We start from the raw sequence: 11012 nt of genomic DNA on the forward strand, positions 1-11012 counted from the left end.
TCGGAGCGATTAAATCGTACTATAATAGAAAAAACAAGGTGTATGTTAGAAGATTCTGGATTGAGTAAAAAATATTGGGGAGAAGCCGTAATGGCAGCAACTTATATAAAAAATCGAAGCCCAACGGTTGCCCTTGAAGGTACAATACCTGAAGAAATTTGGACAGAATCACAGGTTGACATCAACAATTTAGGGCCAGTTTCACAACTTAGTTTAACCGGAGTTTAAACCTTTAAACTTGGTTTACGGTAAATATTGTGTCCCACAACTGTCTTAAACCTCGGTTAACGTTGTTAAACTGCGGTTAAAGTTGAACGGCGAAATTCGGGCGTTTAAGGTAGATAACCGAGGTTTAATACTGCAGCGCCACTGCTTTCAGTAATCTTTCGAGTATTGTACTTCATGGCTGATATTTCCACGGAATTGTAAAAAGGTTATGTTGCAAGATATGGCTCTGGAATATATGTTATCGTCATCTGACGATGAAGATTTTGTGCAAATAATAAATCGACGCCCGAGAATAATTAGAAGACGATCGTCATATTTTGAAGAATTTGATGACATTGATTTTTATGCTCGATTTCGCTTAACCAAGGAATCTGTTACTGCAGTCTTAAGAAAAAATCAAAGAAGAAATTTCTTATAAAACAGAACAGTAAAAATAGTTTTGTAATATTATTAAATTAGTACTTATAGATTACATACTATAATTACGATGACCATATATGTGTTTTTCCAAAGAACAGTTTTTTTTTATTTCGAGTGGCTGTCTTTTAGATTTATTTATTTTTTTCAAAACTCAATTTTGTCTTTCGTTCTAATCTGTTGTTCTTTATTTTATGAGAAATTTTTTTCTAATTAGTGTTCCAATGTTTAATGTACTTAATAAAGTGTAAATTTTTACAGTAACAATTGAATTTAATTGTTTAGTTCAAACTAATTTGGAAACATGTAAGAAGAAAACTTTAAAACTTTTAAATTTGTTCATTATTTTTTGCCTTGGTGTATAGAACCTGTAATATCTCATTCCCTACTCTTCGATAACAACCAATCACACTACTTGTTCTAGAAGAAAGATAAGTCTGTTGAAGTTTCTTCGCATAGATTATAGGTTTACGTAACCTAGAGTTAAAATCTGGTTGTGAAACGCGATAGAAGTTTAACCGTGGCGTTAAACTTGACGGTAGTTCAACTAAGCTCGGGTTAAACCCAAAGTTGTGAAACTGGGCCTTAAGAGTCTTCGGATGTAGAGCATATGTGCACACACCAAAGGAACAGAGGAAGAAACTCGACGCCAAATCCAAGGAATACATAATGGTGGGTTATTGCGAACACACCAAAGGATACAGACTCGCAGACCCAGAACAAGGTAATAGAGTAATTAAAGCTCGAGATGTTATATTCATTGAAGATGGTGCAAAAGGAGATAAGTCATCAAGTTTAGGTGAAAAACAAGCAGCAGATGCAAACTTGCAATACACAGTGAACGAAAACTTCTCTGAAGAATATCATGCAAGGGATCAAGACGTCAACGAAGAATCAGATTCAGGGGAAGGTAGTTCCAGTGAATATGAAAGCTTGGACAATATGTCAGACACTATGATCAACATTGAGGAAGAAGACGAAGTCACCATTGAGGAAGATAACAGAGAAGTTGCGAGCAGGCCAAAGCGTCAAATACGTAAGCCAGCATGGACAAATGATTACGTAATGTCAGCAATGAACTTAAACGGTAATGTACGTTATAATGAGCCACAATCTTTCGAGGAAGCGATGTCTTGCGCAGATAAAAATAAATGGACCGAAGCGATGAAAACGGAATATAAGTCACTAATTGATAAGGGAGTTTGGAAATTAGTTGATCGTCCTAAAAATTGCAATGTCATAAAATGTAAATGGGTTTATAAGATAAAGCAAGACACATCCGGTAATATTGAAAGATTCAAAGCGCGTTTAGTTGCACGTGGGTTTAGTCAAACATACGGAATAGATTTTAACAAAACATTTGCTCCGGTTGTAAGATATTCTACATTAAGATTATTGTTTGCTATTGATAATCAGAAAGATATGGATATTGATCATTTAGATGTTTCAACAGCCTTTTTAAATAGCGATCTTAGTGAACAAATATATATGGAACAGCCACCTGGTTATGATAAAGATAAAGCTAAAGTTTGTTTGCTTAAAAAGAGTATATACGGCCTAAAACAGTCCGGTAGAGCTTGGAACCAGACATTACATACGATACGCTAATAAATAAAGGATACACTCAATCAAAATGAACCGTGCGTTTATATTAAAAAAGACAAAAAGACTTTAGTTATAGTTGCGATCTATGTTGATGATCTGTTTGTATTTAGTAATAATAAAACTGAGAAAGAGAATCTGATTAATATGCTGCAAGGAAAATAACATAAAGTCACTTGGTTCAGTACAAAATTGTTTAGGCATGAAAGTAACACGTTATAAGGTAAATGGTACAATAAGTTTAAATCAAACTCAGTACATAAAAAACTTACTTGCTAAATTTGGCATGTCAGATGCTAAACCAGTCTCGACACCGATGGTGCCAAATATTAAACTTGAAAAAAGTAGTGAAAGTGAATCAAAGTATCCCTATCAGCAATTGATCGGAGGATTAATATATTTAGCGGTTTGTACAAGACCGGATATAGCGTATGCGGCTAGTTTTTTAAGTCAGTTTAACACTTGTTACAATGAGTCTCACTGGGTTGCAGTAAAAAGAGTACTTAGATATCTTATTGGAACTATTAATTATGAACTTACATATAAAAAGAGTGAAGTAGATGTTGAAGGATTTGCAGACGCTGACTGGGGAGGAGATATCACAGATAGGAAATCATATACAGGTTTAGTTATGAAATTCGGGAATAGTGCTGTAACTTGGGAATGGAAAAAACAAAAGACAATAGCGCTCTCAAGTACAGAGGCGGAGTACTTAAGTATGTGCGATGCAGCGAAAGAAGCAATATTTATGCGCAATTTGTTAAGGGAAATAGGTAATGAAACTGAAGCGATAGTTATATTTAATGACAATCAAAGTGCGCAAAAAATTGTAAAAAATAGTCAGCATCATAATCGTACAAAACACATTGATATTAAGTACCATTTTATACGCGATACATTAAACAGAGGTATAATAAACATTAAGTATAGACCGACAGAAGATATGGTCGCAGATATACTAACAAAACCATTGTCAAATAATAAGCATAGTTTGTATGTGAAACAGTTAGGATTAAGAGTCATACACTGATGTTTGATTAAGGGAAAGTGTTAGAGCGGAATATTCTTAATATACACCAGTAATCTAGGGATATTACACTTAATGTTTTTTTAAGTTAGCCTTCTACCTTATGTATAGTTTATGTTTTTGAAGACATGTTTTGAAAGACATACTGCTGCGCATGCACTTCCATATTCTTTCTTATCTCGCGCCTATGCACGTTTATATTGTTCAGTAGTAATAAAGATCCTCTTATAATTAATTAATCGTGCTGAATTATTGTCAAAAACCCATCATCCAGCGTGAGCTATAACACGACCCAATTCGCGCTCTGTCCAAATGAACCAAGAAACAGCTTTACGCGATTAATTTTGACCCCAACGATAACCGCCCGTTGGTATAATACCAATTTTATTTTTTTAAAGAAAATTTTTACCATAAACGCGTGAACAGGCTGATGCTATTGTGGTACTTTCCTCGAAAGGGCAAACCTTACCACATTTAATAAACATTTTACGAAAAGCTAAGCAGGCTTTACGTAATATCGTCACATCATTTTTACAATAATGTACAATTTCTTTTTTAAAATCAAATAATATTACTAATTGCTATCTTAACTAACATTTTAGTATAAAACTTCATATTACACACAAATATGTAACGCTGGTGGTTTCGTGCGGTTCTGGTAGGAGTCAGGATACGGTTGCGGATAAGCTCGCCGGATTGGTCGGGTTCGGTGTAATAATCGCACTCGGTATTTAGCTGACAAAATACTAATTCGTTATTTAGCTGCAATATTTACACATAGCCTCATGGTTTATTGAGTCTGGCGCCTCGTGGCGAGTGGACCTAGCCTAAGCGGGGACGCGATTGGTTTGCGGTAGTCGCGGCGGCCAATCGCCGCTGAGCTGTCGGAATCGCTAGCTTTGGCGACGGTACAAGGACGACGACGCGCTTGCTCAATGAAAACGCTAAGCGAGAGCCGAGATTACATTTGTACTAAAAACCAAACTGTGATGTCCGAAATAATAATACGGATGAAACGGTAAAACGATACGCAGAAAATCTAAACTTACAGATGATACAGAATAAGACTGAATGACTGGGAAGGTTACAACGATCTTACTTAACTAAACGCGGTGTTTTTTAAACGGACACGGTGTCCGGGGTGGTCGGGGAGTCGCGGAACGCGGGATCGGAGCGTCGGCGACGATTCCGCGTCTCGCCCGAGCCGTCTCGTGCAAAAAGAGGCGAAGTTCTCGTCAGGACGCGGATGTCCTGACGAGGCTTTAGGTTACGAGAGACTCTTCCCTGAGGGAGAGGACGGATGGGATTGGCTAGGGATACCCAGCCCGTGGACTCGACGAGATGCTCGTCGTGGGCGGTGATTCGCCGAGGATCCTCGACTACGGAGCACGGTGAGGATGCTCGCCGTGATTGGCTGTGTACGGTATTCGGTGTGATAGGATTAGCCGAGGATACTCGGCTAGTCGGAACGACGAGGATGCTCGTCGAGGGCAAAGAGGATAAGATAGAGAGGAAGCGCCCATAAGAACCCAATAGTAAATTTCGTATCGAGTTTCAGCGCTGTCGGTGGTTCAGTCCGGAACTAATCTTAGTGGTCGCGCCATATTTGAATGGTATAGATTGGTATACTATAGATCCAAGTACAGACTCTTGCATAGCTGCATAACCATATGCATAAGGAAATTAATTAGCCCATTTCCTTAAGCAAGTGCTAATGGACCAATCAATTTCCTTATGCATATAGTTTAGCAGCTATGCAAGAGTCTGTGCTCGTACCTCATAAATACATTAAACTCAATCTTATTACTAGATTGTGTAACGGGTCAAATACATTATTAAGCTTCCTGTAGAAATATTGATTAAAAATATTTATTATAAAATATATAGTATAAAAAATATTTCATATATATTTATATTTATATATATACACACATGTATATGTATATATTTATAATAATTTATAATCCGTTTATAATTAATCTTTCTTTTTTGGTTTGTGTTGCTTTATTTGGTCTCTTTTCTTTGGAATGTTTTAATTCTTGACGCATAAATCTCGCTTCCCAATGACAGCGAATTGTCATAAAATTTTTTAAAAATACGGTTGTTGTTTCATCGCTACATAATGTAATTTGCGGACAACAGTCTCGATTAAACGCCATAAGATTTTTACAAACGTTCTTACAGTGAAAAGTATTACGAATGATCGATGTGAAATGTCGTTCCCACGTCTGTATTTTTTCGAAAATTTCGTGTTTTACATGAATTAATCCTTCAGAATCTTCGTATTGTTTGCAAATAATAAATGCCTTATATTCCTGAAAATCGGTATCATTGTTACTTTGCAATATATCTTTACATAGCGTACAATCGTGTTTAGAAAAGGCCTTCAAAGGCCTATTCTTAAAGGTGTTACTGAATTCGTCAAAAACTATTTTATTCCACCCGGGATATATTGGAAATACCTTCTGATACTCTCGAAGACATCTTTCCGATGGTAAAATTAATATCTTTTGTAATAATCGATAGGTTTTTGGCGATTGGAAATATATGGACAAAGCTATATTTTTCAATTCGTCGGAGTACCGTCTATTGTTTTTTGAAAGTTTAGTGAGCAATAATTGGGACGAAAACAGTATTTCGGCTGGTTTTGATAGAAAAGAAGAAGCACCGTCTATTAATTCTCTGATTTTAGCTTTTTTACACGATCTTGACATTACGTTTGGTTTTCTTTTTAAACGGTTCACCTTACTTCGCAGAGATAAAATAGTCCTCTTTTGTGTACGAAGGCGGCGAGACTTAGGAGTGAGTGTGATTTTTGGAGAGGTTCTTACAGAGGTTTTTGGAGAAGTTCTTTTTCCTTTTTGGTCGACGATTGAAGCTAAGTGCGGCGATGAGGGATTATCTACAAAATATTTATTTATTTATACAGATTAAATCACTGTTGTCATATAGCTCTGTCAAGTTATATTTCTATAATTAAATTTAAATATGCAACATTATATGTATAATTATATATGTATAATTATATATGTATAATTATATACGTATAATTATATACGATACACACTTAAATACACATAATTCAGACGTAATTATGATGAGTTTTCCATTTAATGACACAAATCGATACAAATTGATATATAAGTATTATTCTATTCTTTTTTTAGTATTCAATGAGTAAGAAAGACAAATACGTTTGTGTCGATTTGTGTCACTAAATGAAAAGCACCCAATCACTTGTAAAAATGTATATACAATTCTTTCATCACTCATCTTAATTAATTAAAAACTTAATTGCGATCTAAGACATAAATATCAACATGTAGATTGTTGCATATTCTACGATCTGCAGTCAAGAAATAAGAAGGCCTTTATTATCGTAATATGATAACAAGCCTATTTACTAATTAAAACCATTTAATGAGTACAGACTTTTGCTTACCATAAACTACTACTTTACATGTTGACGGCACATCAATGTCAATTTGAAAGCGAGCTCTTTTTGATTCCTCTGAGTTATCTTCATGATCTGTTAATAATGTCATTTACATATATAATAAGTATATTTGTATATAATGATGTAAAATTCAATTGATAACTATTGCACATCATAGACATGAACAACGAAACAAATCCAAAAAGGTAAAATACATTGTAAAGCTTACCATATAATGATTCAGATTTTTCGATTGAATCGGTGATAACTTGATTCATATCAATCGATGAAATTGTGTCGGCTGCATCTGTTGGCGATAAAGTTGAGTCGACTGCATCCGTTGGCGATGAAGTTGAATCGACTGCATCCGTTGGCGATGAAGTTGAATCGACTGCATCCGTTGGCGATGAAGTTGAATCGACTGCATCCGTTGGCGATGAAGTTGAACTTTCATTTGTCGGCTTCGATTTATTGATTTTTTCTGCACAATAAAATAAAATGTATCGTACATGTTTCAAAATAATAAATTTTGATAAGCTCAATTATCTTCATTGAACTCATATAACTGACAAAATTTAAAAAATGTTACATCTTACCATTGGCATGACCTGTGAAGGATTTTAATGTTGGAATACTGCCCATTAGTAATAGTGGCCTAGGATATTTTTTCCGGAAACATGTGTCTTCAAAATGCAGATTACATATTCGAAACTTAGCGAAATTATCCAACCTAACATTCGATACGAATTCTAACCACTTCAAGAGCCTACAAATGTAATTTTCAAGTATTTTAATAATAAAACGATAATTTTGAATAATATTCAATGTAACATTATAGGTTACGTTTCTTTAATTTACTTACGTTTCATGGTGTTTTGGCAAAGAGAAGAATGATGCATCCTTATTATTGTGCGAGTTATTTGGACAATTCTCCACTCCGCAACGCACCATTTTTATTTTTTGCTTCTTATTTAATGTTGTATGCCACTTTTGCAAACAGTTTTTCTGATTTTGTCTAACAATGCGATCAGCCACAGTACATGTTCCGCTACACACATACAAACGCGCACACACCACACACACACACACACACACACACAAACACGTACACATGCAGTACCGGACTGAAATACTGGGTGGCAACAGCGTCGAAGAATACGCAACGCTTCCACTCTATCTTATCCTCTTTGGTCGAGGGGAGTCAGGATGAGGCGAGTATGCTCGTCCTCTTGGGAGTCGGAGTGCGGTCGAGGATACTCGACCTGTCGGATTCGACGGACCGGGAAGATCTGTCTCGGCGTTCCCACTGCCGGCTTATATATCCGAACGCACGGTTGGGCGGACCAATCCGTGCGTTCGGTTGGCTGGTCTGGAGTGGGAGCGTTGCCGAACGCCACGGGCGGCGCGCGTGCTGCCGCGTGATCGCAACGACAGGTTAGCCCTGTGCGCGCACGTGGCGTTCTGCCGGTGTTTCGCTCGGGTGGACGGAGCGGAGTGGCAGTGCGCGCGAGGTGGAGGGGCGTTTTGTTACAAATATAAAACTGTTGCGGATCGCCGCGCCAGCGTTCGTACGCTCCTTAGAATTCCACAGCGAGGCGTTCTCCGTTGGCTCGTCGTGTGCGCGCTATATCAATACGCGCATAGACTAAGGTAGACGGAGCTTATACTGTTAGATAGGACAGGGGTGGCGTTGAGATTATCGGTAAGGGGCGACTACCAGCACATCGGTTTGATTCGGAATTGTTCGGAATCATTCGGCTCTTAGCTGTCACTTTAAACTGCATATAGCTTCATTGTATTTTGCGATTATTTAATTATACACTTTCGTGCTTCTTTGAATATATTACAATGAGTTATTGCATTATATCTGGGTGGAGTAATCGGAATAACTGCAAAAGAAAAAATTGGGAGCAGCAAGAAAAAGAAACAGAAAAATTTTCATTTCATTTGTAAGTTAAAATATATCTATTGGTTAATTTTTTAAGTTTGCAAGAAATTTATTATTTAATTAAAAAATTATGTTTATACGTATTTAAATAATAATAATAATAAGGTATTTAAATAATTTGTAATTTTTAGATTACTAACAGATATTAATAAAAAAAATAAATGGCTTGAAGCATTAAACTTAAAATATTGGTGTCCACCGAAAAAAGCAGCTGTGTGTTCTACGCATTTTAAAGAACAAGATTATGAATCACATATAACATTAAAAAAATTAAAGATAGATGCTTTCCCACATGTTAATGATCAATGTTTCTTTAGTAATCATTTAAATCATTTATTGCGATGCATTATAGAATTATATGTTAAAATAAGGTTAACTCATTATATAAAAAACGAAAATTTAAGTGACAGACATACATTAAACAAATTAATTATATTTAAAGGCCAATAAAAATCAATAATAAACATATATTTTATTTCATGTATTCCTTTATTACATTTAATCCTTATTCAATTATTACTCAGACCGTAGTTTTGAATATAGATCCGCGTAATCACTTTCTTCTGGTATATCCCAATTTTATGTAAACCCGAACATAGCCGAACGCTGCGGAAATAGCCGAAGAGCTGGTAGTCCCCCCTTACCGCTAATCTCAACTACCCTTCGTAAAAAGGCTCCGTCTATCTTAGTCTATGAATACGTGCTAGAGCCATTGCGAGAGCGACCGCCTGGTAGCAGGCGCTCAGTGTGTGCGATTTAGAAGTCGCAAACAGTAGTATTTGCGCGCTTTATTGGCTTTGCGAGGGTCCTCGATCGACAAATTCCTTGACTCAAAAACAAGAAGGAATTTGAGCGGAACTTTCGGGAAGTCACTCGGCGTGTATGTAAGGGGGTCGCCGGATCGGCCGGAGCCCCTTGTTCTCGTTCGCTACTCATTGTGACAACACAGAGCATTTGTACGCGCGTGCACAGAGCATTTGTACGCGCGAAAAATTAAGTTAACTAAAGGTGTGCAACAACAAGAGCATCTTATTGCAAGTGAGCTTTATTCCTTTTTCTTGCTTCACATTTTTTGGCCGTCGTAATGTGCGCTAACCGAGCGTTTCCTCGGCGTCAACTTTCCGCGCGTGTACATAATTTCTGATCTTTTGAGCCGGATCCGTGAGGTCCGATCCCGCGTAGTGCTTGAGTGCGGTAAACTCCGTGATACGGTGCATCTTGACGGCGATTATCTAAAAAATAAAGAAAACAAGATGGCTAAGAAACGAGAAGAGCTTGTGCGTCGCCAGTACGATCTGTACGGGCGCCTAGCCAGATCATACAAAAATATGATGAAATCAGGCGCGGCTAACATCATCGCGGGACTGCTGGAAACTCGAATGCTGACCCTCGATGGTTACTGGGCCAGATTCCAGACCCAGCACGAACAGCTCATTATGAGCTACGGTGCGGACCTCGACGAGGATAAGTACGTCAAGGACGACCTGTTAAGCAAGGCGGATGAATCGTACGATGCAAAAAGGGCATTACCTTAATGATCTTTGCGAATTGATCTTTGCGGGCGATGGCGGAATGAACGTACCTGCTATTACAATTAACGACACCGCTTTTTCACACATTAAATTGCCCCGAATCTTCATTCCACAATTCTCGGGCCGATATGAGGACTGGCCGACGTGTCATGATCTCTTTGTGTTACTCGTCGTGGAAAATCCGTTGGCGTCACCGGTCCAAAAACTGCATCACCTCAAGACGAGCCTGAAAGGAGAAGCAGAGCAAGTTGCGCATCGCCCACCCACTACCAGTGCTAATTTCAAGCGTATATGGCGAGCTCTGGTCGACCACTACGAGAATCGGCGCCTCCCCGTGAAATCTTTCATCTCCGGGGTATTAGCGTTGCCGAAATCAAAGAGTGAGTTCGCCTCGGACCTACGCAAGATATATCACTGCGTTAATAGCGCAGTCGGCGCTCTGGACGGCATCGGGCGGCCATTAACGCGCTCGGACGATCTAATCGTCCAGATAGTGACGGAGTTGCTGGACCCGGTGTCGCGTCGTGAATGGGAGACGTTATTAACCAAATCGGCCGATCCGCCGTCGTTCAACGAGTTAATGCAGTTCATCCGCAAAAGAATGCATACACTCGAGTCATTGCAGCCGGCCAAGGGCGATTCGAGCTCGCCGAAGACGAGCGGCGGTGCCACTCGCCAGCCTCGCACCCTGTACATGCGTAGGCAAAAGACTCCAAGTGGCCGCTGCATATTAAGCAGTAAAGAACATTACCTACGACTTTGCCCAACGTATCTTGGGAAGCCGGGTGCCGATCGTAGACTGGTCGTTGAAGCGAACGGTCT

The 11012-nt window shown here is 38.3% G+C and overlaps 1 protein-coding gene and 1 long non-coding RNA gene across 4 annotated transcripts; both read right to left on the minus strand.

Annotated features, from left to right (window-relative positions):
* Positions 1-5375: 5375 nt before the first annotated feature.
* LOC120356886 (THAP domain-containing protein 1-like) lies at positions 5376-7798 on the minus strand. 3 transcript variants are annotated; one of them, XM_039459618.1, is made up of 5 exons: positions 7573-7798; positions 7307-7476; positions 6940-7191; positions 6717-6803; positions 5376-5589 (listed from the first exon to the last, which is right to left on the minus strand). In XM_039459618.1, exons 1-5 carry the CDS (start codon positions 7659-7661, stop codon positions 5582-5584), a joined length of 606 nt encoding a protein of 201 aa, XP_039315552.1. In that variant the 5' UTR covers positions 7662-7798; the 3' UTR covers positions 5376-5581. The 3 variants fall into 3 exon arrangements, with proteins under 3 accessions (XP_039315552.1, XP_039315551.1, XP_039315553.1); XM_039459617.1 differs by lacking the exon at positions 5376-5589 and having other exon boundaries at positions 6363-6803; XM_039459619.1 differs by lacking the exon at positions 5376-5589 and having other exon boundaries at positions 6363-6803; positions 7569-7788.
* Positions 7799-9687: 1889 nt separating this feature from the next.
* On the minus strand, positions 9688-10609 carry LOC120360054. The gene is made up of 3 exons (XR_005576697.1): positions 10241-10609; positions 9981-10142; positions 9688-9890 (listed from the first exon to the last, which is right to left on the minus strand). It is a non-coding gene; the product is annotated as an uncharacterized LOC120360054 (long non-coding RNA).
* Between the last annotated feature and the right edge of the window lie 403 nt (positions 10610-11012).

This window comes from Solenopsis invicta, unplaced genomic scaffold, assembly GCF_016802725.1.
Source record: "Solenopsis invicta isolate M01_SB unplaced genomic scaffold, UNIL_Sinv_3.0 scaffold_97, whole genome shotgun sequence".
Lineage (NCBI taxonomy): Eukaryota > Metazoa > Arthropoda > Insecta > Hymenoptera > Formicidae > Solenopsis > Solenopsis invicta.